At 38.3% G+C, this 27,783-nt stretch overlaps 1 protein-coding gene across 5 annotated transcripts in view; it reads left to right on the top strand.

Annotated features, from left to right (window-relative positions):
- The window catches only part of lrch3 (leucine-rich repeats and calponin homology (CH) domain containing 3), a 43,157-nt gene extending 16,234 nt beyond the window's left edge, over window positions 1-26,923 (top strand). The window contains exons 6-21 of one of the 5 annotated variants that reach the window (XM_084408990.1): window positions 1,686-1,795; window positions 3,472-3,565; window positions 3,691-3,811; window positions 3,939-4,084; window positions 4,172-4,248; window positions 4,551-4,596; window positions 4,673-4,810; window positions 9,019-9,066; window positions 9,692-9,772; window positions 10,420-10,494; window positions 10,952-10,985; window positions 11,090-11,203; window positions 12,747-12,847; window positions 15,524-15,661; window positions 15,762-15,839; window positions 24,834-26,923. In XM_084408990.1, the coding sequence (XP_084265116.1) occupies window positions 1,686-1,795; window positions 3,472-3,565; window positions 3,691-3,811; window positions 3,939-4,084; window positions 4,172-4,248; window positions 4,551-4,596; window positions 4,673-4,810; window positions 9,019-9,066; window positions 9,692-9,772; window positions 10,420-10,494; window positions 10,952-10,985; window positions 11,090-11,203; window positions 12,747-12,847; window positions 15,524-15,661; window positions 15,762-15,839; window positions 24,834-24,992 (1,560 nt within the window). In that variant the 3' untranslated portion in view covers window positions 24,993-26,923. Of the gene's footprint in view, window positions 1-1,685; window positions 1,796-3,471; window positions 3,566-3,690; window positions 3,812-3,938; window positions 4,085-4,171; window positions 4,249-4,550; window positions 4,597-4,672; window positions 4,811-9,018; window positions 9,067-9,210; window positions 9,265-9,691; window positions 9,773-10,419; window positions 10,495-10,951; window positions 10,986-11,089; window positions 11,204-12,746; window positions 12,848-15,523; window positions 15,662-15,761; window positions 15,840-18,523; window positions 22,211-24,833 lie in introns of those variants that run through there. The other 4 variants (XM_084408989.1, XM_084408993.1, XM_084408991.1 and 1 more) reach the window with 4 other exon arrangements.
- Window positions 26,924-27,783: the final 860 nt, after the last annotated feature.

The raw sequence follows: 27,783 nt of genomic DNA, 5'->3' as shown, positions 1-27,783 counted from the left end.
AATTCAGTTTTCTGTCATGACTTATTGTGCTCAATGGCCGAATACACACAATGATTTCAGAATACCCATCATGTTGAGTATTCACAGTCAGTAAACACAGTCGATTATATCTCAAGTGAAAGTAAACAGTTGGGTGTAAACCGGATGTGTATCATTATAAAGGATCCGTGCATTCGGTCTTAAAGTGACAGTAACCTGCTGCTCTCTGTGTCGTTAAAGTTTATCAAACAGAAGAAAGAAATAACTTTACTTTTGAATTAGGGCTGTCACAATGTTAGATTTTTCACACCACGGTTATTGTGGCCAAAAGAATTCACGATATCGATATATCGCGATATCTATAGAATCTATGGGGGGGGTACTCAATCTATGACAAATTTTTGTGAAGGAAGACAAGCATGTGAAGTTTATCTGGTTTCAAACTGAAGCCAAACACTGTCTGAAGGTTTCCTGAAGAACTGAAAAGCTCTTAAACCTGTTGTTGCACTGGCGCCAATAAAGTCATGCAGATAGCAGATTTGAATAAAAAAATCAAGTGCAAATACAAATACAAAAATAAGATGAGTAAAGAAAACGGGGTTCTTAATTTTAATAATCACCCTTTATTAAATATATGAACACAGAAACCCCCTGTTAACAGTTAATGTCACGTTTCCCATTCCATGATGACTAGTAAAATAATAGCCGCGTCTATGACAACTCGAGGTATTGCACACCGGACACGCACTTTCTCAGTTTATGGCCAGCAATATCATTATGTTTAAGGACATTATGGAATTGAGATAATGTCTGTACTATGTTATGATTATACTGTACAATTAAATACAATAGTTGCTGAGTCTGTGATCTGAACACTTTTTTTCTGCGCTCTGTGTCGCGTAAGGATTTTGAACAAGGTCCTGAGCCGTTGCTGGGCGCCGCGGACAAACGCCGAATAGAACCGCGCTGTGCTTCTCGTCCGGTGTGTGTACACTCATACAGAATGTGTTCGAATTTTAAAGACGTGGCGCTGCGCTTCTCGTCGGTTGTGCGACCACCTCTAAGGTGCTGTTTTCTTTGAAGCCGAAGAACTCTGTTGTTAATACTGGCGAGCTCAGCTTACTCGGGTGTGGACAGAGTGTTTCACTCTAGCTGCGCGGGCGCGGACGAGCGCTGCGTCTAGAAAACGCCAATATCGCCAATACCGGTATATTGTATTGCTCTAAATTAACACGATGTCGATATTTCATGCTTTGAATATCACGATTATCGTCAATACCGGTATATTGCGACACCCCTATTTTGAATGAATAACTTTTGAAGCTTTAAGTATCAATTTATATTTCATTCATACAGTGAAGACTGCAGTAATTTATTTTTATATCTGATTATTCATTTTCTGTTAAATAAACCTATTGTACCTGAAAATTTATATTTGTTAATTAATTAAAAACATTTTTATATTGTATGTGTCCTATTGTTTGTTATTTGCTTCTTTGCTCTTATTTTTAATAGCAAAAATATATTGATATATATTTTTACCATGAAATAAAATTTCTTATAACGTAAAATAAGATTTTGGTCATAAATCGCTCACCCCTAACACAAATTGTAGTCTTGAGTTTTCTTCCCAAAAACAAAACAAAATGAAGACTTCCACATCCTGAGGACCATGTTTATTGATGTGTTTCTGCATCTTCCTACAGATCTGTATAAAGGGAAAGATCCATATATTTAAATATCTGAACATGGAGGCATGTAAAGCAGCATCAGACCTTCCAGACTACGACAGAAGACCACTGCCCTTTGGATCCTGGTGAGAAAGTACTTCATATCACTGGGTTTTGTGGGCATAATGTGGATCAAACTTTGATGTGCTCGCTGGCTTTGACTCGCACCCACATCCAATTTGAGCCAGTGTTTATCGGCTGTGTCTCTGAGGACACACTGAGCAGGGCGATTTTGCAGATAAAGAAGGGAGGGGAAGGAAAAGACACAGACTGAGTGAAAGACTGGAATGATTGCAATGAAGGTATGAAGAGAGGAGAGATTGCTGCAACACCGGATGACGGATGGTGGCAGAACCATATTCATGCGATAGCTAATTTTGTTAATTTTTATTGTTTTGGTTCTTTCTTTTTTTTTTGAGTAATCATACAATTGTTTGCTCTGTTGCAATAAAAGTAAACAAAAAATATATAAAATAAAATAAAAGGGTAAAAAAAAAAAAAAAAATCACATAGACTTAGGCCCAATCCCAATTCTATTTTATACCCCTTCGCCTACCCCTAACCCTTCGCCTACCCCTTACCCTTGCCCCTTGAAACAGAGTGGCAAGGCGTAGGGGTGAAAATATTCCCCTAAGAAATGGGACACCACTACTACACCGTTACACGTCATTATACGTCGTTGTTAGCGCCTACGTCACAGGAGATGCGCCAATGTTTATCACAAACTTCCAAGATGCCGTCATCAGCTGTAGGCTTGCGTGAGTTACAGCTATTTTTTTGCATTTTTCTTCTGAAGTTCGCAGAAAACAACGGAGATGACGATATCTTCGACGCCTAATGCTGCGTTCACACCAAACGCGAATAGAGCGTCTGGCGCGAGTGATTTCAATGTTAAGACATTTACGCGCGTCTGGAGGTCTTGCGGCGCGAATGAGGCATTTAGCGCGGTGGACGCGAATTTGCCTCATTCGCGCGTCCACTTCGCTTCAAACTTTTGCTTTTTACACACGTCATATTGTTAACGAACTTTAGCGATTTTTTTTTTGCAACCGTTTATTTGAATAACATGACCGTAAATATGAACACAAGATTGAATGTGACATAAAGAAAATGATTATTGTCAGTCATGTTGCCTCTGTAGCCAGTGTATGCAGGTACATTTCTCATACCCCTTCGTTTGAAGTGTGGTCCCGAAAAATCTTCGTTTCAAGGGCTATCTGTCCCTTCCCCTTACCCCTACCCCTCCAACCAAAAGAGAATCGAGACAACCCTACTCCTTCACGGGAACGCGCAAAACGGAGGGGTAGGGCCAAGGAGTGAATTGGGATTGAGCCTTACACTGAAGGAGGGACCCAAGCCATATCTAGACACCAGAATATCACAGAGACTTGAGAATTTTTTTATTTGGGCCATTAAGAAACCACCCACAACTATCAGATTATGTTTTGCTTGGTGGAAATTAAATAATAAAACAAAACCAAACAGACTTGGACTGAAAGAAAGACTCAAGACTTTTATTTCAAGCCTAGAAAACGAGAGTGGGCTTCTTTCATTTGGGCCAGTAAGAAACGTGTTTAAAAACCACTTTAGAAATATCTTGAAATTTGTACTTTATTTTATCTCTTGTAAGGTGATATGTGTGTTAGAAATGAATTGCTTATTACAGTTATTTCAGACGTTTAGTTGACTATTTCTATGTGTTTGTTCCTCATGGAGCAGTATGATGATATGATGTTGTTCTCTCTGGTCTGTCTCCTCTCAGCGTAGAGGATTTGTATTCCGGTCGGCCATACGGAGCTCTGGACTCTGGGTTTAACAGTGTGGACAGCGGAGACAAGAGGTGGTCAGGAAATGAGGCAAGTGCTTTTTTCAGGTCACTCAATCAAGAATCCAATCTGTCCAACTCCATTATGTATTGCTCATTTTATTTAATTTTTTAATTAAATCTGTTTTGCCTTTCCCCCCCATCTATCCCTTAAAGCCTTCAGACGAGTTGTCAGACTTGCCTTTGAGAGTGGCAGAAATCACCAAAGAGCAAAGACAGAGACGAGAAAGAGAACGTGAGGATCATCGGACGGGGTCTCACGTGACCAATGGCACAAGTGAGATGACATTTACATTTATGAAATGGACTCTAAATTCTAATGAAAAGCCACGAGAAGCTGTGTATTACAATTATTTTTACCATGGTTAAGTGTATTTTAAGCACTTTATTGTCTCTTTCTGTAGTGGACGCAGAGCTTGAACAGATAGACTTCATTGACAGCTGTACAGGGGATGATGATGAGGAGGATGGGCGGAGTCGTAGAAGGGCGGAGCCAGTCAGCCTCAGCTCTCAGTTTATGGCCTACATTGAAAGACGAATCACCAGAGAGGTGCGTATTAGTATTTAATGGCTGATTTTGATTCTGATTTTGTTGTTAGTTACCACAGGGTTTATGATAGCTTTAACTTGATTCTAGGGTTCACCTGTGAAGACCAGCCCATCCAGAGACTTAAGAACTGATGACCCAAGACGTCAAAACTCCCTAAATAACCGGTACTGACCAAATTACGCTGTCATAACTATATATATATTTGTTATTTGTATTAAATGATTACATGTATACAATTTAATATATAATACTATAAAATAAATTGTAATATTAAATAAGTTGTGTACATGTAATCATATAATGCAAATAACATAAAATGTTAGGCAAAAAACAGTTATACACACTAATTGTACTGAAAAGGAAAGTAACATAAAAGGGGCAAAAAGTGCATAAAATAAAATATAAAAACTAAAATAAAAAGAATAGTCATCTGTGTTGTCACTAACAGTTGTTGTTCTCACTTCAGCGGTGGTTCAGATACAGCGGTCACGTCTTCATACACTCATAACCAGGTAAGAGTCGCTGTATATACATGCCTCATGATGCAGTAAATCAAAACAGTGGTTTTACTCTGGTTCTGTCTATCAGCGGTCTGCTGGTGTGGCGTCAGGTTCTGGTGGCGGTGTGGAGAAAGTGAGACGAGAAGCTCAGCTGGCGGCACAGCGGTACGAGGAAGAGAGACAGAAAAGATCAGTGCAAAGAGATGCCGTTATAAATTACGCTAAGGTACTCGCGCGCACACACACACACACACACACACACACACACACACACACACACACACACACACACACACACACACACACACACACACACGCAATTAGGGCTGCAACGATTCATCGAGTTACTCGATTTACTCGATTACAAAAATTCCTCGAGGCAAAAACTCTGCCTCGAAGCCTCGTTAAATTCCTATGACGCGCACTATACGCGCAGGGATCTGATTTCACACGGACCGTTGTTCAGTGTTCAGGAAGCACAATAGCGCGTGATACATTTTGAATTTAGTTGGCGCGATGGCGGAGAGTAAAGATGTCCATAAAGTTTGGGATCGCTTCCTTCCAGCGTCGCTGAAACAAGGTAACGATTCTGTCCCCCGCATTTTTTTTTAACCCAGCGCCAATATTTCCGCCCGTGCCGAAGCCTATACATTGATGTTCGCTGATTTTAATCCCATACTGTATTTGTAGTGATGTCGTGATGCGGTTTGACTAGATATGATGTTTAGCTTTGATGTTTTAAAGAAGTAAATGTATTCATGTTCAACTGCAAGAGAGTATAGCCTAAAAAAGAACCCCTTCACACACACACACACACACACGCACCCTCGTCTCTCTCACGCGCCAGTCAGACCAATTGCGGCAATGCATCACATATGCTCAAACTTTTATGTAGCCACGCAACAATAATTTCAGCATGCATTCACTGTATACACCGGGACGTGATGGAGGAACAAATATTGCATTGCAGTCTTTGCGAGACCTTGTTTGTCACGTCTGCCAAATAGTTACAGACAACAACAAAAAATGAAACTCCCCAGCCTGCTTCTCCAAATCCACTCGTACTTTTGGGGAAGACATAATCGGCTACCAAAGTAATTGAGCATAGAACATTTTCAATTAACAAAAAAATATAATACTACAAAACGTGCTAATATACTTCAACTAGCCTAAGTGAGAAACAAAATGCTGTGCTTTTTAACATATTTGCAATAAAACATTCCCCTTTTTAAAGCTACACTTATTTTTTTATAAATTGTATACATTGTGTACCTGTTTGGCTTGATATTTTATATTCATTTAATTTATTTTTGTTCTCCGGTGGGTAATTTGCAGAAGGTGCAATCCTTTTTTTGTAATGTTGTATTAAGAAGACAAAACTAAGGCCAAATGGCCTTTACTATTTAAGTTTGTATTCATAGTTGTTATACATGTTTTACAGTATAAAGTTGACTTAACTGTATTGTTATATAATTGTTGGCACTGGCACTTATAAACACTAAATGGGTAAAAAGTACAATAAATGGGCTTAGTTTTGGAGCCAAATGTTGGAGTTGGAATAAATAGCTCTGTTTTTTTTTTTTTTTTTTTTTGAGAAATAAAAGCCAAATGCTTGATTATTTTACAGCCACATCATTTTCGTTATGCATTATTTGTTTTGGTTGTTTAAAAACACACTATTTTTTTTTATCCGATTACTCGATTAATCGATCGATAAAGTGCTAGATTAATCGATTACAAAAAGAATCGATAGCTGCAGCCCTACACGCAATTGTATTTGCCAAATAGAGAGCTGCAGTGAAGACACATTTTTGTAGGTTGTCATTTAACATCATCCTGGTTCCCTTGACAAAATACCAATAGGATTTTGCCATTGGCTTTTGGATTATTGCAATAAATAAGGTCTGTGACAAACAAGTTTATGATTCTTACACGTTTTATTCATCATGATAATAACAAATGAACACATAATGATTATGAATTTAAGTCTAAATACAATCGCCAGAAGTAAAAAGTTAAAGGTAGTCTATAAATGAACTGCACAACTTTGGGTTAGTTTACCCAAAAATTCTGTCATAATTTACTCACCCTCACGTTATTCCAAACCCGTAAGACTTTCGCTCATCTTCAAAACAAAAATGAAGATATTTTAATGAAATCTGTCCCTCCGTTGACAGCTACACTTTGACAGACCACTTTGACGCTTCTAAAGGTTCATAAAGAGATTGTAAAACTAATCCATGTGTATTGAGCAATTTAGTCCAAATTTTCTGTTGAGACACAATCACTTTATATGATGAACAGATTGAATTTAGGTTTTTATTCACATATAAACATTGATGACTGCACATATCAGATATGGTAAACAGAAGCTCAAGCATGCTTGACATGCGAGAACCAATGAGGTTCATTCTCGTGTGTTACGCAGCACATTTGAGCTTCCGCAAGAGCCAATGAGGTTTGTTCTTGCGCGTCAAGCAGGTTCGGTTGATATGTGAAGAAAAGCCTAAATTCAATCTCTTCATCATATGAGGCGATTCAATCTCTTCAGACAATTTGGACTAAACCGCTCAATCCATATGCAGACCTGCCAACCTGTACGCATTTTGCATAGCGGATAAGCATTTTGACTTACAAAGTACCGTTGTATCAGTGCTGAGAGCTCTCTCTCACAAACACGGACGCGCGCACACAGAGAGAGAAGATAATTATAAAATGAAAATTGACGGGCTAAGTTTAAATTTTGTTCTTGCTTTTTTTTTCGGTCAAAATGTCAACGCATTTTGTATTATCCATCTGTGTTTTTAAAATTTGTTAAATGATGGACGTTTTACTGTTAACACACTCCTCATTATACCATATGTCGGATTCGTCTAACTTATACTTGATATTCTTTTTAGAATAAGTGATTTGTTATGCTATTATTGGACTCCTGTCTATTCATTGTCAACTGTTTTCTATAAATATGTTTGTATTGACTAACATTTATTCAGCTAATGCGTGTCCTGTTTAAAATGTGCAATGTTCAAATGCAAAGACAGCACGTCACAAATAGAAGGCCTTTTTCCTGTGGTATTTAGTATCATATTTGGATATTGGAATAATAAATTAATTAGCCTATCTTAATTGTACACAATGCTCCTATGTTTTTATTTTTATTTTGTACTGTTTTCTAGGGGGTTCTTAATTTTAGACTAGTTGACCAGCACACATTATATGCAATGCAATATATAATGCATGCGTGTCGTCGTCCCCCAAACACCCCCTATAACCCCCCATAACCCCAAATTGTGTTGACCACTGTAACTTACGACTTTTCCCTGGATTTGAAGGTCTAGGGAGTGGGAAGGGCAACATTAAATCACTGTTTGGCAATTTCTATCATTAAAACACTGGGAGAGGGAATAAGGCAAGAGGGAACGGCAGAGCAGGTGAAACTTTATTTCTGAGTGCTATGATCAACAAAATGTGGAGAAGATTAAAGAAAATAATTATTTAAAAGGATAATATCTATATACACACAGGCAATAATTCAAATACACAGAGTCTGGGGAGGACAAAGGGAACTGGACAGTGCCAAAGCAAAGAAAACAACAAAATACAACAAAATCTTTCTAACCCGTTTTAACTTAACCTGTCTATTAAAGAAGAAAAGGTAGAATGAAAAATCTTAAACGTCCAAGATGTCGGTTCTACCATACACGAACTATCAAACCAAAAATACAGCAGGTGGCACATGTCCCTAACCTGGTGTATGTATACAGAAATATGTCACATGACATTACTTACAACAACTCAAGAATTAATGAACCAAAGTAGGGTCGGCAAGATAATGTTGGTTCACTGACAAAACAAACACAGAGTGCACAGTCACAGCTCAAGTCTCTATTTCTGCGTTGAGGTGTCCTTTTTATAGTTTCCCAGGCTTCCGGTGGTGAAACAGTCACAAATCACCATTTGACGTCAGCACGCTCAACTTCCCCTCTCGGAACCAAACAACAGATCCAAACGTCATAGGGACAACCACAGACCTTATTTCAGGCATTCAAAAAACCCATTGACTTCAGGGCGATGGAACTTGTTTAAAGTTTTGGCCTAGCAAAATACTATTGGCAAGATTTTATTAGGTTTAAAAACAAAACTTTTTGTACAAATACGTCATCCCTGCAGCAATCTATAGCTATTAAATCTTGTTTTAGGCTGCTAAAGTTTTGCCAGTAGTCAACACAATTTAATATTATTTAGTATAATAAAAGTTGCAGCAATAATATCAAATGATGTTGGATTTGAAAAAGAAACATTAACATTGAGATACATGGAGATGCTCTGATGGGTGAAATTTGATCTGTAGCATCCAAATCCCAGTCGAAAACTCCCAAATTATGCACCATGCCACCATGATGGGAAGAAAAATTTCTGTCTTTGTACTTTCAGCATAAATCAACTCCAAGCCCTACGAAGCTCAGTCCAACAGACAGTGAGGTGAGTCTCATCCTCAGATTTGCACATTCACTTCCTCCCCATCCATCTGTGTGTGTGTGTGTGTGTGTGTGTGTGTGTGTCAGAGAGAGAGAGAGAGAGAGAGAGAGAGAGTCTGTAGTCATATGCATTACTGTCCCACCCCAGAGTCTGTACCCCTCCCGACGGTCCACTCACACCGATGACTCCGCCCTCTTCATGGTAAGAGCCAATCAGCTCGGATCATGCGCCATCCTCCATCTCCTTTCTCACTGTGTTCTCTTCCCTTAACAAATGTCAGTTTTAGTCTTAAGAACTTAGCATAATGTATTAACACGATTTAAGGTTATTTCCATTTAAAACTGCTTTTCTGATCAGTTTGAACTGCTAACATGTTTTGAAGGTGCACTCAGTAATTAAGTTTTACCCATAAAAAATGAATCACATTTTAGTAATCACATTATATCTTGTATTTGATAGTTATTACTTTGTTTACTTACTGAATGCACCTTTAATATTAGATGCTTTTCCTAGTGTGCGTCTTTAATACGCTTGCCCTGCTTCTTTTTGCTTCCCTGTCTGTCCCTTTACTTTGTCTCTTTCTCTACTTCTCTCTTTCTCTCATATATGTTGGTTCTGTCTGTGTCAGAGTGAGTTTGAGCCTCTACTGATATTTGAGATAGACACAGATACCAACACTATAAAGAAGAGGCCAGACCCTCACAAACAGGTGAAGGAGACACACAGACACGTTTATCTGCTGTCAAAATGGGGACTTAGCATAAATTGTTTTTGTTAGTGGCGTTTGCTAAATCAAGCATCACAGTTAGTATTGGTTATAATTAGGGTTAGGAAAATGAATGAACCCTGAAATGTTTGTATTAAACAGTTGCATGTTGCAAAACTCCTCACAGTTTCATTAGTACATTTTAAATAATATCTAATAAATAATATTTATTTGTTTATTTGGAGCCTGCAGCTGATCTGCCTTCATTTTATTTCTGTAGATGCAAATAAGCTTATTGTGGCTGTTTCTTGACCATTTTACTCTAAAAACATGTATTAAACGTTAATATTAATGTATTAATTTACAGTAATGTGTTTATATTTATTTATTATATTTTTATAAAGCTGACTCCTTCAAGAAAACAGTCAGCATTTTCAGAATAAATTAAACCTTATTTAATGCATTATTGCTGTAATATTTCCTCTTCATGATATGTTTCCTGCAGTATTTTCAGTATTAAACAATGAAATCTGACGCTTCCAAATCACTTACACTTTCTCAAACCTTCTATTTATTTCCTACGTTCGTCCTTTATTTCTCCTCCTTTCGTTTCATTTCTATCCTCTCCTCATTTCTTTGTGGCTGGCTAGTCTCTCTCTGCTGTGCCGCTGGATGGGTGTGTGTCTCCCGCTTTATCCGTCGCCCCCTCCTCCTGTACGCCGCAGGTACTGAACCGCAAGAGCCTGGAGATGATCGGCCTCTAGATGCAAATAAGCTGACTGTGGATGTTTCTTGAAAATTTGACTCAGCAAAGATATTGTGGTTGCACTCCAATCTAACACTGTCATATCCCGGCAGAATGAAAATGACAAGTTTCATTGAGGAAATTATGCTGGAAACCTGTCACGTCCTGCTTATGTAGGATTTCAGCTGATCATGTACATATTTATTTAGGGTTTGCAAGTTCTCACATTAAAAACGTAAGATAATGTGAGGTCACCTGTGGGCGAATCTTACAAAAACTGCCAAGAGATATTGGCTACTTATTTCTTTTTGAGATTCACACCTAGAGGTCACTTTAAAGCGCATGCCACAGATACAGTGTTCATTATCTGATATTTCAACTCATTTGACCTTTTTCACTTCTTATTTTCTCACCAATTGAACTCCTGTCTTCGGTAGCAAGGTGAAGATTATGCCTCACTGTCACCCACTGGTATGTATTCGTTTAAATCATGAACTCATTCTCTCTTTCCTTACTGCTGTTTTTTTATTTATTTAATTCTTTGCCCCACATCCCTTTTTGGCAATGTCTTGCAGCCCTCCAGTCACCCATTTACCCCAGCCCTACTGCCCCGTCCCCCTCCCGCGGCCTCAACCAGCGACCTGAGAGTTACCTGTTCCGCCTGAGTCAGCGAGAGGAGAAGAAAAAAGGTTTGTTTACCTTATGCAGCTCATTGCTTCTTTGTGGGAAATTTGTGATGTCATGATTCGTATACAGTACCGTTCAAAAGTTTGGGGTCGGTAAGATTTGTTTTTTAAAAGTCTCTACTGCTCACCAAAGCTGCATTTATTTGATCAAAAATACAGCAAAAACAGTAATATTGTGAAATATTATTACAATATAAAATAACTGTTTTCTATTTTGATATATTTTAAAATGTAATTTATTCCTGTGATGCAAAGCTGTATTTTCAGCATCATTACTCCAGTCTTCACTGTCAAATGATTCTTCAGAAATCATTCTAATATGCTGATTTGCTGCATAATAAAAAAACATTTATTATTATTATTATTAATATTTAAAAAACTGTTGTACTGCTTAATATTGTGGAAACAATGATACATTTTTATTTCAGGATCATTTGATGGATAGAAAGTTCAAAGGAACAGCATTTATTTGAAATATAATATTTTTTTTATAACATTATAAATGTCTTTTCTGTCACTTATGATCAATTTAATGCTTCCTTGCTGAATAAAAAGTATTACTTTCTTTCAAAAAGAAAGTTAATTTAGTTCCCCCAAAAGGCGTTCCTAGAACTGAAATCGTTCCCAGTTCCTGCGGTGCAAACACGCCAAAAAGTGGGTTAATAGTTCTAGTAGTTCTAGGTACTATGAAAAGGTTCCTCCGATGCAAAAGCCCCTAGTGTAAATTAAGTGCACAAATCAGTGTCAGCCTAAATATTTGAATATTTTGTAATAAACCTCTGAACAAAATGTTTTATCAATTACTTGTAGTCAGTAGTTTTGTGTTTTAATGTTTAATCATTCGGTATCGTTGTTTCCTAACCCTCATGAAAGAATTTAAGTGCACAGTGTTGTACCTTTGCCGCCTTAATGTTTATTTTCATTAAAAAAAAAATGGTGCTTTGAATCACGTGTTGATATAATTAATCTCAGAGTTGGATGGTTTGTCTTGAACTCTTAAGTGAAGGATTTTCTGAAATGCGTATGGAGAAAATATGAGAAATACAGTAAAAAAAATAAATAAAATAAAATCACTGAAAAGGTGGCAGTGTTGTTATTGTTAACTAAAACTATCACAAATCATAGTCATTAATTTAAGAAAGCGGAAATAAAATATAAATATTAGATGACCAACTTTAAAATAAAAATTAGAAATTTTGCATTGGCAACGAACTAACTGAAAATTAGTTTAAGTTGAAGTACTAAAATGACTTAAACTGAAAGAAATGTAAATTAAAGCTAAATAGAGACATTTTTAAAAAAGAAGAAGAGAAAAACAACAAAATTACTAATACTTAAACTAAAATTAAAAATGAAAACTGAAAATAAAAAAAGAAAGCTATTTTAAAATATGAATAAATACTGTAATAGTATTTCAATATAAAAATTTCTCTGAAGTAGGCAGTCACTGTTGTGCTTTTACAAGTTAATCATCATTCCTAATTAGAACTTGCTCATGTAATTACGCAGTGATGTATTTCTAATGGCATGTGTGACCATTTTACAGGAGAATCAGGCGCACAGAAGGCGGAGCCAGTGGAAGCCACTCCCACACAGAGTCCAGCCCCAACGGGAGAGGAGGCACTACTGATAGAGCAGCTGAGAAGGGTACCCTCCTCTTCTTGTTATTTTTTTTTATATATATATATATATATATATATATATATATATATATATATATATATATATATATATATATATATATATATATATATATCCTCCTCAGACCCGAGCTTTGGTTTGGCGTGCATTTTAGATTTCTTCTAGCTTTTTGGGGTTAGGAGGGGACCAATATATATAATAACCAGAATTTATCTTTGAACATGAAGCACTTTTTGAAAAAAATGATGTCCACATATGTGGACACTGGGTCTGAATTCACAGAAAAAAATCAATACACCATTGTGTAACAAAGTGCAAATCTCTTTTATTTACAGCCTGTGCCTGAACATTTTTCGTTGTTACTCTTGTATAACTTCTGAACATACATACATACATCTTCCGCTTATCTGGGGCCGGGTCACGGGGGCAGCAGTCTAAGCAGAGATGCCCAGACTTCCCTCTCTCTAGACACTTCGTCCGGCTCTTCCAGGGGGACACCGAGGCGTTCCCAGGCCAGCCGGGAGACATAGTCTCTCCAGCGTGTCCTAGGTCTTCCCCAGGGTCTCCTCCCGGTGGGACGTGCCCGGAACACCTCCCCAGGAAGGCGTCCAGGAGGCATCCGGAACAGATGCCCGAGCCACCTCAGCTGGCCCCTCTCGATGTGGAGGAGCAGCGGCTCTACTCTGAGCTCCTCCGGAGTGACCGAGCTTCTCACCCTATCTCTATGGGATCGCCCAGCCACCCTGCAGAGAAAGCTCATTTTGGCCACTTGTATCCGGGATCTTGTCTTTTCGGTCATGACCCACAGCTCAGCCCAGGTGAGTTGGAAAATTTATCCGGGGCCCCACCCTGGAGCCAGGCCCGGGGTGGGGCTCGTATGAGAGCGCCTGGTGGCCAGGCCTCCCCCATGGTGTCCGGCCGGGCTCAGCCCGAAGAAGCGACGTGGGGCTGCCCTCCCGTGGGCTCACCACCCGTAGGTGGGACTGTAAGGGGCCGGTGCTTAGAGGATCGGGCGGCAGTCGAAGGCGGGGGCTTCGACGACCTGATCCCTGGACCCTGGAGGGGTGCTGGATAGCGCTCTGACTGGGGACTCCATCGTTCTACTTGGGGACTTCAACGCCCACGTGGGCAGCGACAGTGACACCTGGAGGGGCGTGATTGGGAGGAATGGCCCCCCTGATCTGAACCCGAGCGGGCTAGTCACAGTTTGTCCATAAGGAACACCATGTTCAAGCATAAGGGTGTCCATCAGTGCACGTGGCACCAGGACACCCTAGGCCGGAGGTCGATGATCGACTTTGTGACTTTGTGGACGTTTCATCTGGCCTCTGGCTGTATATCTTGGACACTCGGTGAAGAGAGGGGCGGAGCTGTCAACTGATCACCACTTCTGAACATTGATATGGAAAAACAAAATTTATATCCAAATAAAAAACATATCCCAAAAAATTTTTTTTTGAAAATTTGCTTTCTCTTTTGTAACACTCCAAAACTTCAACTTCTCCAAACTAGGAATGTTATTTTTATTTGTGTGTGTGTGCACGCTCGATCGCAGTGAGCAAGAATGTGTGTGTGTGTGTGTGTGTGTGTGTGTGTGTGTGTGTGTGTGTGCGCGCACGCGATCGTGAATGAGCAAGAGAGAGTGTCTGTGTGTGCGATCGCGAGTGATCAAGAGAGTGTGTGTGTGTGTGTGTGTGTGTGCGCGCGCGCGCACGCGACCGTGAATGGGCAAGAGAGAGTGTCTGTGTGTGCGATCGCGAGTGATCAAGAGTGTGTGTGTGTGTGTGTGTGTGCGCGCGCACGCGATCGTGAATGGGCAAGAGAGAGTGTTTGTGTGTGCGATCGCGAGTGATCAAGAGAGTGTGTGTATGTTCGCGCACGCGATCGTGAATGGGCAAGAGAGAGTGTTTGTGTGTGCGATCGCGAGTGATCAAGAGTGTGTGTGTGTGTGTGTGTGTGCGCGCGCACGCGATCGTGAATGGGCAAGAGAGAGTGTTTGTGTGTGCGATCGCGAGTGATCAAGAGAGAGAGAGAGTGTGTGTGTGTGTGTGTGTGCACGCGCGCCACGAAGCTCGCAAGTTGTGCAACTACAAATTGTCATTTTTTTTGCTAAAATTCTTATACAGTTTCATCGAAGTTAAGTCCCAATGTCCACATATGTGGACATCAAGTTTAGCAGCCTAGTAAATCTTTCCTGTTACAAAAGTTTGTCAAATGTGCATGCCATTTTAATCATACAACACTATTATGCATAACTTAACAAGAATCAACGATGAAATGTTATTACATTTTTTACCTTGTGGGCGTTTTGGTCTGATGTGGCTGCGTGACATTTCGCCTCTGTTCTCCGCCATCTTGAAATTATTTATGTTACATTTTTTTTTCTCCTGACACCACCAGATGGCAGTATAAGTGTCCATGTTTGTGAAAAACCAGTTCCAGTTACACAGAATTAAGTATTAAGCTGCACACAGCCAAAAATGTGGTGTCCACGTATGTGGACACAGGGACTGAGGAGGTTAAATATATATATATATATATATATATATATATATATATATATATATATATATATATATATATATATATAAAATATTAAACTCATTTATATTGTATTATGCTGTCCTGTTAAGCATATATAATTCAAAATACTGTAAGTCTAATTTTTCATCCTTCATGTAGAATATTGAGTGTCGACTCAAGGTGTCTTTACCCACTGATCTTGGGGCAGCTTTGACTGATGGGGTCGTGTTGTGCCATCTGGCCAACCACGTGCGTCCCCGATCCATACCGAGCATCCATGTACCCTCACCGGCAGTGGTGAGTGACTTTTGGGGTTTATTTTGCTCATAACTTAATTTATACGTTTTTGTGTATGCGCATAGGAATACATAGTTTCATCTTTTCTTTTTCTTTCCAGCCCAAACTGACAATGGCCAAGTGTCGACGAAATGTGGAGAACTTCCTAGAGGCGTGCCGCAGAATTGGAGTTCCTCAGGTAGACTTGGTCTCCTACACTTCAAGCTGTTTCCTTTTTCATGGAAAAAGAGTTTTTAATCTTTATAAATCAAATTAAGAAATGGCTTCTCAAACACATGACGTTTCGTGTTTTCTTCAAACTAACTGGGCTTTTAAAGGGGACATATCATGCCAAATGCACTTTTTTAGCCCTTAAATGCATTTTGTTGTATATTTGGAGTGTTTAGAAGTACAGAAAATATGAAATTATTCTCTTCAGGTGCTTCGTTGATATCTTTATTTTCTGTTTTGGTCATATTTTTCATCCTGTTCCGATTTTTCTGTTATCTATGACGTTTTTTGAACTATTACGTCACAGTATTTGCAGCGGAACTGCCAAATAAGGACATTGACTTCCGGCCCAACACTTCGAGCAATCCGCCATTTTTATTTCTCGCTGCAATTTTGTAGTCCAAGCTAAAGGATGCAGAAGTTACGAGAGGGTAAGTTAAAATGTTCGGTTGTTGGATGTAGTAACCCACACGCTTCATTACACCGTCTAATGTAGATAAACTGCCGCGCTTGTGACAAGGGCGCATGTTTAACTGAAAGAACGAGCAGAGAGAGAGACCCGGTCGCACGCGCGCTCTCTCTCTCTCTTCAGAGCCAGGCGAAAGTGTAAACAAGACATCACCGTCTCCAAACTAGACGCTGTCTTGCTCTCTCTCCCTCGCACATATTAATCGAAATAAATCGACACGGTGGTAAAAGGTCGGAAGACCAAAGTTTCATGTGTAAATACTAGGGGTGTAACGATTCATCAACTACATCGATGTATCGATTTATATTCCTACGATCCAACTGGATCGATCTGTGCTCGGCAAGTTGGCCTTCCGGACGACATATATCGATCTAATATCGTTTTAAAAGGTAATGAATCGATTGTATCGATACTAGGAAATAGCGCATTGGATTTAAGCACGTTAGACTTTATATGGATGTTTTTTCTTTGCACTTTTAATGATAAAGGCGTTAAACGTTACTCGATTCAGTCTGCCTATCTGTGTCGTCGTCGCCATGCGTGACGCGCCAGCAGCAGCGCAAAGACAACAAGCTAGCAGCGCAAAGTCTCTCACCTCAGAAAAACGGACTGTCCTGTCCTCTCAGCCGCTGTACTGCAGTAGCGCGCACTCTTCAATTGCACGCGCAAATGCGGTGGAGCGCGCTGTATCACTTCACTAAAGCGCAAAAGAAATACGAGCATGCAACGTCGTAAATTAGTAAGTTAAGAAATAAAAGTAAAATACCAATAAATTACGTTATTGGTACGTCATGTTGTGTTGCTGTTTATCAGGAGCAGTTTCCATGTTTCTTTACCAGTTCTTCTAAGTATTGTGTATCACATGGTAGCCTAATTGTTGTTTGTTTCCATAACAAAATGCCACTTACTGGTTTTGTATATTTTTATATGACTGTGGTGGCTCATACCAAGATTGTATTAACAAAAACTAGTTTGGGACTGCTATTTAATAGCTTAACCTCGCAGTGCCTACTGTCTATCAGTATTTGTCATATTCTTAAAAAAAAATTGTTAAGTAAAGGGGGACAGAACTTGTGTGTCAACAATTTTTGTGTAAACAAATGTATTATAATAGGCTTATATAATTCCTAAAAAGGTGGGTCGCGGCTTGATGACCATGCGGAAATGTGGGTCCCATGGCCAAACTATTCAAAACATCATTCTATGTTGTGATAATCGTAATTAATAATCACAATTACAATTTCAAGGGAATAATCAACAATTATCATTTTTGTCATAATCGTTCAGTCCTACTTATTAAAATAAAATGTGAATGCATTTTACATTAATTGTTGTTTACTTGTTTGTTTATATCTATAATTAATTGATACCTGATTCCCTTACAAGAATTTTTGGCTAAAAAGTTACTGAATCGATTTCAAGTCACTGAATCGTTTCGGATCGGATCGTTCTAAATGAACCAATATCGTCCTTGAATCGTATCGACAACCATGAATCGCGAATCGAATCGAATCGTTGTTAAAACGAATCGTTACACCCCTAGTAAATACAGTACACACCAGTGCGATACATCCATATGAAGACGTTGTTCTACAGGTTCGTCGTCTTCATTTTCATCTTGCTCCGGCTCCGACTCTGGCTCGAACATGTAAGGCTGGCTGGACAAGTCTTCCGTTGTTGACATTTTGTTAATAACGTGTGAATAAAAAGTTTCTGTGCCGCTAGATAATCGTATCTCTGCTATCAAACTACAAAAATGGCCGAACGGGGTGGAGTTGAACCTCTGCAACCTGGAGAGGGGGCGGGGTATGAAGTGTCTCAATTGTATTTAAAGAGACCGCACCAAAACGAGTTGCTCTCAGATGCACATCAGAAAAGGGGTAGAAAAGGGGCCTGTGGAGCTATAATAATGAAGAATTCAGACCCAAGCATTGCAGTTCCGCTTTATATAGACTACAAATGTATGATTTATATGTAAAAAGGAACAATTTAAAAGCATGATATGTCTCCTTTAACATCTTTTGCTGTTTCCTCTAATGCTCTAAAAGTTTAAGAGCTAATACCACTAACTCTTTCTCTTTCTCTCCCCCAATTCCCTTCCATTTTAAAACCATCTCACATCCCATCAACCTCTCATTGTGTTTTATTTGAACACTCATGTTCATCTTCCTCTCTGCGGGCAGGATAGTTTGTGTTCAGCGGGCGACGTGCTGAAAGGGGAGGTTGTTTGTGTGTTCAGGCTGGTTGAGGCCTTGCTCTCCCTGGGACCGCCTCCCCTTCGCTCCGCCCCTTCGACCCAGCTGGCTGGATTCGCCCTTTTCTACCTGTCAATCATGTCGCTGCTATGTGTTCTCTACTGCCACCTGGTGCCAAGCTGTTAAATCACGCTTCCATATTGATCACTGCACTAAAACAGTCAATTGGGTTTTTTTGTGCACAAATGAGCAGATTTACAGGATAGCCAGTGTTTATGCACGTTTAGTGTTCTAGTGCACATCATTGATACTTTGCTAAGCTCTGTCTGACCCCTTTGTGTAATGTTGCTCGCTCAGGCAAGCTTTCAAATAACATTCATGCGAATTGCAGTAAAGCGTACTCTTTAGGTGGGACAAATGGATTGAATGGTAGCCTATTACATGGACTGGAAATAATTTTGATTTATGCTAAATATTTGGGACAGGAGAGATGTCAGAGAATAAATTAGAAAACAAAGGAACTTGCGTTACTTGTATTTTGTTATACATTTAAAAGTATTATTTTACTAGTTACTTGAAAAGAGAAATCTGATTACGTAACTCGTTTCTTGTAATGTGTCCCCCCCCCCCCAACACTGATTATAAATGTCTTTACTGTCACTGTTGATCAATTGCATCCTTTTTTTTTATCTTACTGACACCAAATTTGTGGACAGTAGTGTACATTATCACAGTAAACCTCATTTCATGGTTGATAAATGGCAATAGTTGCTAAGGTGTGGTCAGTGACGTTCTAAGGCAGGGCTTAGCAAAGGGTCAATTGAGAGTGTTTATGTCTGTGTGTGTGTGTGTGTGTGTGTGTGTGTGTGTGTGTAGGGAGCACATTTCCATAGAAAAATTCAAAGCTTCATCAAAAAGCACAAAAATGGGTGGATTTCCCCATTCAGCCTTAAACAAGACGACAGAACAAGCTGACTGCTCTGTGAACGAGCCCTTTGTATGTTAGTTCTGCTGCACATTTTCCCAAAGTCTGCTAAAGTGGATGAGTATTTTGTGTGGCTTTGTGTTTCTGTGAGGGTTTCCTTGAATGAATAAGACAGTGTGGAGGATGCCAAACCTTAAACTCCCTGTTTTATCCCTTTGTGCCTTACTGTGTGTGTCAATGTCTTCCATCTCACAGTTAACACAATGGTTCTCCAAAAATAACATTTACTCACATTTATGTCGTTCCAAACCTGTATGAGTTGCTTGAGTTGTCATTCCAAACCTGTATGAAATTTTGCATACTGTCTGAGCTGCTCTTTTCCATACAAAAGTGAATAGGGACGGGAGCCTTTAAGAACCAAAAATGACAAAGCAAGGGCACCATAGAACATCCTGCCTTAATTGCATATTAAAAAGATAGTTCACTTAAAAATGAAAATGAAGTCATTATATTTACTCACCCTGGTGTTGTTCTAATGCCTTTCTTCCTTTATCAGACCACAAAAGGGGATGTCAAAAATGTCCTTATAATGATAGTGCATGGCGACCACCATCGTAAGATGCAAAAGTATCACAAAATGTTCCCATGTCATATATTCCAAAAAGTTTTTAAAACTAAAAAAAAAGTAAGAAATTAATCAAAATGCGACACAAAAAACAATGTGTGCTTTTCCTGGGCGAGCGTGTGTGAACTATGGCGCTAATAGTCACATGAACATGCAGTCGTACAAAGAAGACCAAAGGCCAAAGCCAGGATTTTCGATAGATAATCCAAACCAAACCCTATCGTATACCCCGGGCACTTGGAATATACGACACATGTTGAATAGGATCATTCTGTGATACTTTTGCGTCTTTTTTCAAAGCTTGATACAGGACATTTTTCTTTTAAATTCTCCTTTTGTGGTCTGAAAAAGAAAGAAGGGCATACGATATTAGAACAACACCAGGGTGATTAAATTACTTAATTTTGATTTTTAAGTGAACTATCCTTTTAAGTAATACAGTGCATGTTATATGAACTACTAATATGAGATGTTCTTTTTTGAAGCCTGGCAGTCCCTGAGCTAATTTATGTTCGTTCATATACCTTTCAATAATATATAAATAAATTTGGAGTCATTTGTGTGTAAAATGGACTTTTCCAAAAACTCTCCTCTGGATTCACAAACGCTTTGTAGACTTCAGATTTGATAGTTAATCATGCGTATGTTAATAAATTCCAATCATTTTTAACTAGGCTGCTCATTCATAATTAGCATAATCCCACCCAAAAATTACAAATAAGTGAATTGCGTTTACTGGAACGCTGTGGGAACTTCTTGACTACCTTTTCAGATTTGGTTCCAATATATTACATAAATGCAAAAGGAATTATTTGGCCATATGCCTGTAAAAGGTTTCAGTTTTTGTTTATCAGTCAAATGTATTTTTACATGTGACTAATTGGTTAATCAATTGTAATATTGCATTATTGTTGTAATATTAATAAATGGCAAATAGTGTTATCAAATTGCAGTGTGTTCAGTTTGTAAAAATAAAAAATAGATAAAAGTATTATATTTTCATATGAATACAAACACTTTCATGAATTTTCATGAAGGCTTTAAGAATTATTTGCACAAAAATGTATTATGTTTCAAGGAATGGCCTCACATTATGTGGAAAAAAGCAGCCACAACTTTAACATCACATTTTGTGAAGAAAGTAAATCATACATTTGAAACGACTTAGTAAAATAATTATTACTTAGTAAATAATGTCAGAATTAGGGATGCACCGATCCACATTTTTTCACTTCACTTCCGATCCGATCCCGATACCTGAATTTGGATATCGGCCGATATCGATACTATTCCGATACCGATACTATTCCAATACCAGAGCTGTGTTTGCTTTAATATTATTATTATTATTATCATTATTGTTTATTTTATATGATGCTGAAATAAACATCTCTCAACAGGCAAGTATGATATGTACATATGTATGCATTTTCCAAAAGGCAACTTGAGGTAAGTATAAGGTCAGAAAAGGAAGTCAGAAAAACAGAAAATCCTGTTAACAGGAAAAATACCATTCTGAAAACAAATATGCAACTGTAAGGGTCTCAAATTGATTGTCATGTCAATATTTATTACATTCCCAAAATGTCAAATACTTGAGTCTTGAAATAAGTGCAAGTGTAAACATCTTACACACACACTATCTGAAGGGTGATCCTCGCTCAGAAGCGGTAACTCTCGATAAATGCTCGATCAACATCACCCATCATGCAAATAGACAAGCGGATTTCGCCTCAAACGCGCGTCAATTTCGCTTCAAACTTTTGCTTTTTACGCGCGTCAATTTCGCTCTGGACGTGCGAATGGATTCAATATATTCAAGCGTCCAACTAGACGCGGTAGACGCGAATTTGACGCGCTATTCGCGTTTGGTGTGAACGCACAGTAACGTGGTGCTTTTTTAAATGTTTGATTGCGTTCGTTGTGTTGTACGACGCGAGAGAGTTTCAAAGAGTTCTGAATTACGGCTTTGCAAACATTGCATTTCGCTGTCTTGCTCTGCGGTGTTTCCAGTGTGAAGTATTTCCACACAGCGGACGTTGTTGGCTAGCCGCAAACTGCGGAATGGATTTTCTGAGTGGGGGCGTGTCTCATAAAGCTGGTAAGTCCCGCCCCTTCTGCTAACCCCACTGGACCTCTAGGTTGAAAAATCGTCAATGCAAGTGAATGTGAGAAAATAATAATTTTCTGGTCCCGTTTGAATTTTGCCATGAATGTGAACATATGTTGTCTGTGAATTTTTAATATAATTTTTCGTGTGAAGAATGCTACAATTTAGCGGGTAGAAGTTTGATACAGTTAGACTTTGTGTGAGAGCACTTTGTGGACTACAACTCTTCGCTGCTTTCGATTACATCAGACGGGAATCTGAAGAAAGAACAGCCCATGTTGTTTGAATGGTGACATTTGGGTACAAAACACACAGGCATCTCGATCTGTCTCCATAGATTATCGCAGCATTAGCACCGTGATTTGACAAGTGGAGGGAAAATGTGTTATGCGGTGACGGGATGTAGTCTTTCTCGTTATGTCTTTTCCACAACTGCTAGCCAAAGAATCATACAATATACTGTCAAACTCGTAACATGAAAAATTATATAAAAAATTCACAGACAACATATGTTCACATTCATGGCACAATTCAAACGGGACCAGAAAATAATTATTTTCTCACATTCACTTGCATTGACGATTTTTCAACCTAGAGGTCCAGTGGGGTTTTACGGATGGGCGGGACTTACCAGCTCTATAGAGCCGCGCCTCCGTTCAGGAAATCCATTCCGCAGTTTGCAGTCAGCTAGCAGACTAGCCGGCGGGAATCACTTTTGGAGTCATTTCAGCAGACAACAGACATGACTCATGGATATCGGATATCTCCGCAGGTTGGATCGGGAAAATCCGATACGTGAATTAAGCTGGTATCGGTCCGATACCGATACTGGATCGGATCGGCCCCATCCCTAGTCAGAATTGTAATTATTGGCTGAACTAACCCTTTAAATTGCTAGAAAACATCTCGCTATCCGCTCTTAACGCTACAGTTATCAAGCATCTTGTCAGTCTTGCACCAGAACACAGTTTACTCACTGAAATAACAGTCCTTGTCAACCAGTATACCTGTTGTTAATTAATATACAGTGTAATATAATCCTAACACGCATAGGAAATACAACACCGGTCACATAGAGTGTGTAAGCGTTTGTGTCTGTCAGATTTGTGTGCCATATTGCCTGATTTTCCTACAGTCTGACTTGTCCTCCTCTGCTTTTCTACAATAAAATCGAAACTCAAGTATCCACTGTAGATGTGTGTTTCATCAGTAGTTTAGTTGTGTGTTTATGTTGGGTAGTGTGGTGCTGCAGTGGTAAATGCTTGGCTGGCATGTTCTGGATTGTCTAGCAGGTGAAAATAAGTCTGATTGCTTATACACTACTGGATTTAAAGACTTTTATGCTCACCAAGGCTGCATTTATTTGATCTAAAAGACAGTAAAAACAGTGAAATTTCATTACAGTTTAAAATGGCTGTTTTCTATTTGAGTAGATTTTCAAATGTGAATTTTCAGCATCATTACTCCAGTCTTCATTCGCATTTCTTATGATCAATTCAAACAATAATAATATTGTTGCTTAATATTATTGTGGACACGGTGATACACTACCGCTCAAGTTTTGGGGTCAGTAAGATAAAAATAAATAATAATAATACTTTTAGTCAAGAAGGATGCACTAAATTGCTCAAGTGACAATAAAGAGATTTATAATGTTACAAAAGATTTCAAATTCAAAAGAACAGAATTGATTTGAAACTTGGACTTCGTATCATGGAAAAAAGTATCGTTTTCCACAACAATATTAAGCCGCTAAAGAACCATCATTCAACGTTGAGTACCAACAATAATGAATAATAATTGAGCATCAAATCAGTATATTAGAATGATTTATAAAGGACCATGTGACACTGAAGACTGGACAATATTTCACAATATTACTGTTTTACTGTATTTTTGATCAAATAAATGCAGTCTTGGTGAGACTTCTTCCAAAAACATTAGAAAATCTGAATTTTTCCAAACGTTTGGCCTGTAGTGTAGATTGAACCTCAATTTGATATATGGTTCATGTTTTTAGCACATACAGGCCCGGTTTCACAGACAGGGCTTAGACTAAGCCAGGATTAGACCATAGATCAATTAGGACATTTAAGTAATTTTTATAAACATGCTTAGAAAAAAACATTACCGATGTGCATCTTAAAACTAAAAAGGCACTGATATATTTTTAAGATCAGTCAGTGCAAGTTTATTTCAGTGGAAACAGCTCAGACTTACATTTTAGTCTAGGACTAGTCTTAAGCCCTGTCTGTGAAACCAGGGGACAGTGTCATGATTTGATCTTTAGCTTTAGGAGTTGGCTCAGTTCACTAACCCAAAGCATGTGCAATAACAACCACTACTAATAATACTCTCGCCGGTTAGTTCCTGGTTTGTGACAGACAGGTTTCTGTCTAGCAGGTTTTGAATGATTTTTCCATCTATCTTCGTCTCCTTCATCTTTCTTTACAGTTTCCAACGGCCATTTTGATTTAAGTCCTTCCTTAGTAGTACATTATCTGCTTTATTTGAGTTTATCCATTGTAATCATTTATTTTAAGTTATATTGATTTTTATAATTTTGTTTCTCCATTGACACACCATTTTTGTCCCTTTTTTGTTCGCCCCTGCTGTGTGTGTGTGTTTACGGCCGCAGAGCCAGCTGTGTCTTCCCCTGCACATCCTGGAAGAGAGAGGTTTGGCTCAGGTGGCCGGGACGGTTCGCGCCCTCCTCGATCTGGCTCCCCCAAAGCACACGCCCTCCCCCAGCACGACCCCAACCAGTCCCAGCACTGCGTCTCCTCTCGCTCTGTAGGACCGAGCTGTGAACGGGCCAATCGCAAGGAATCTCCTCCCAACAGCCCCAGAGATCTTTAAGACTCCTTTCTGCTCTAGAGAGACCCTTGAACGGTTCTGTAACGGTAACACACTCACACACACACTACCTGCTTTGTGAACACACCGCTCTTCAAACCCCAAACCAGCCTTCAGACAACAGAGGGGGAGAAGAGACGACTGACGGGACAGAGAAGCATGTCCAGAGACTTCTTTGAAGCAATATTTCTTTCGTTTTAACAGTTAGTTTTACACTTTAATATCTTTAACTATTATGGGTGGTGTTTTTTTGTATTACTATTATTATTATTATTATTATTATGATTGACTCTCAAGTGATGTGGGAATGAGAGTTGGCCAAAACTACCCAAGCTCACGTTACAGAGGCTGATGGTTAAATCTCACTAAACCTGTCTGGGTCACATTTCACCCTGAAATGAAATAAACAAGATATTATACTTAAGAAATTAAAGCGTTTTTTGGGGGGGGGATCGGGGATCGGGGCAATTTTGTGACATTATTTTCATGAAAATCGAAACAAATTACGGCAGCGCAAAAACATGATGATTAAATATTATTTAAACTGTAAAGTATTTATACATTTAATTTAATTTATTAAATTAAATTACATTTATAGATTTAACTTATGTGAATTTAAATATAAATCATTGTATAGTCATAGTTTTACTGTATTACAGTAATGATAATATTGAATAATGATTATTAAAAAACAAAAACAAAAAAAACCTTCCAAGCGCATTCAATGTAATGAGAATTTAGGGAGGAAATGAGCTTAATTGTTCTGAAAATAATGTCACAATTCAAATAAATAAAATGTTTAGGAGAAAGAAATAGGCTTCATTTAGGCAAAAGAAAATATATATTTTGGGTGAAGTGTGGCATGTTTGCGTGAGATTCAACCGTGAGCCTTTGAAAACAATCCAAACCAGCATGTATATGACTGAATTACACTAATTAGCAATGGTCTTAGATTAACACATGAGGGAAACAGGACTGAGATGTTGATCTGCTGAATGTTTCTGTCAGGAGTTTCAGTGTGTAGCCACAGGGTTTTGTTGTAATGACACTTTTCATGCTACTTTTAATACTACAAACACAGGAGAAAAAAAAACTATTAAAACTTTAAGAGCTCACAGACTGTATTTGACCTTGTAAAACTGAGAGGTATATTAAAGTGCTATAGCAAGGTTTAGCATGATGGGCACAATTTTTTTACAAAACAAATATATGTAAAGACGTTTGAAACAGTAAATGATTGAAACACTTATTCTATTTTTATAGCCTTGGTCTGATAGACTGACGAGGGCTGATTTATATTGCTGTTGTGTTTCTATATGTAACAGGTCTTGCATGCGTGGGATTCTGGGATTTGGGAGTTAGACTGAAATAGAACGGCAGTATAAAAGCTGTTTTTTGTTTTCTTCTTCAATTTTCATTTCATTTTTATTCAGATTGTTACATTGCCATCGCATGGCTTTGCTTATGATTGTCTGCCAACACAACACACATTTCATCCGTGGCCCAGAGCTGGATGCATGTGCGCCTTGAGCCCGAATAGCACAGATGCTGTTCACTCGTTTAGGCTGTTGTCTTTTAAGAGGTAGTGCCACACGCTGTTACTTCCCACACGGATCTGCTGCATCGTGCCAGAGTTACTGGAGTGAGTCCTGAACTCCCAGCAGTGCTTTTTTTCCACGCTTAAAACGGGGCCAAGTGTACGAGGGTGAACCTCACGAACACAGTCAAGAACATGGCCACGTCGTTTCACCCCAAAATCGAAAGAAAAAAAGTTAATTTTTATGCACATTTAAAATGTCCTTTAAAATGTTTCTCTCTATCTCTCTATCTATCTATCTATCTATCTATCTATATATATATATATATATATATATATATATATATATATATATATATATAAACTTATATGAGATGTAAAAAATATATATTAAATAAATATATATATATATATATATATATATATATATATAAACTTATATGAGATGTAAAAATATATGTTAAATATATATATATATATATATATATATATATATAAACACACACAAAAAGTAATTTTATTAAATAAAAAGTGTATATATATACACACACACGCGTGCGCGCACACACACAAAAGTAATTTTATTTAAAAAAAAAAGTTTATATATATATACATACATACATACACACACACACACATACTTTTTTTTTTTTTTGTAATGGCATTTTGGGACAAAAATATGCTTATTTATTATGAAAAGTATGTCACAATACAAAAACATCTTATAACAGGCTACCTTTTCGTTATGCACACTACTATTATTAGTATGTTTTTTTTCTTTTGATTTTACGGTGAAATGTGACCGGACAGGTTTTCATGAGATTCACCCATATGGTCATGAACATGCTGTGCTATTAACGTTGATTTTGAATGTAATAATGCAGCATTTTCAAAGCTTCCTCATAATCTTTAATGCAACAAAATGAAACAAGAAAATATTGAGAGAGGAAGAGTGTTGAAGAATCATGTAAGTTACTGTTTTAACTCGCTTTTTTTAGAGACGTTGAGTTTTTAAAAGGGAAGTTAAAGGCGGGTGAAAAATATATTACAAAAAGGATTTGTGTAGATAATTTTAGTATGTTTTATTTTTCTCTATAAAATAAATTGGGTGTTTCCCCAGCACAAATCATGTTGTTTCTTCTGCAGGGTTTGTCCCTGCGTGTCTGTACAGTAAATAAATACATTCCATACGTTT

This window comes from Rutilus rutilus (genome assembly GCF_951802725.1).
Source record: "Rutilus rutilus genome assembly, chromosome: 5".
NCBI classification, from domain to species: Eukaryota; Metazoa; Chordata; class Actinopteri; order Cypriniformes; family Leuciscidae; genus Rutilus; species Rutilus rutilus.
Note: the sequence above shows the minus strand (reverse complement) of the source record. Positions and strands in the feature narration are given on the sequence as shown.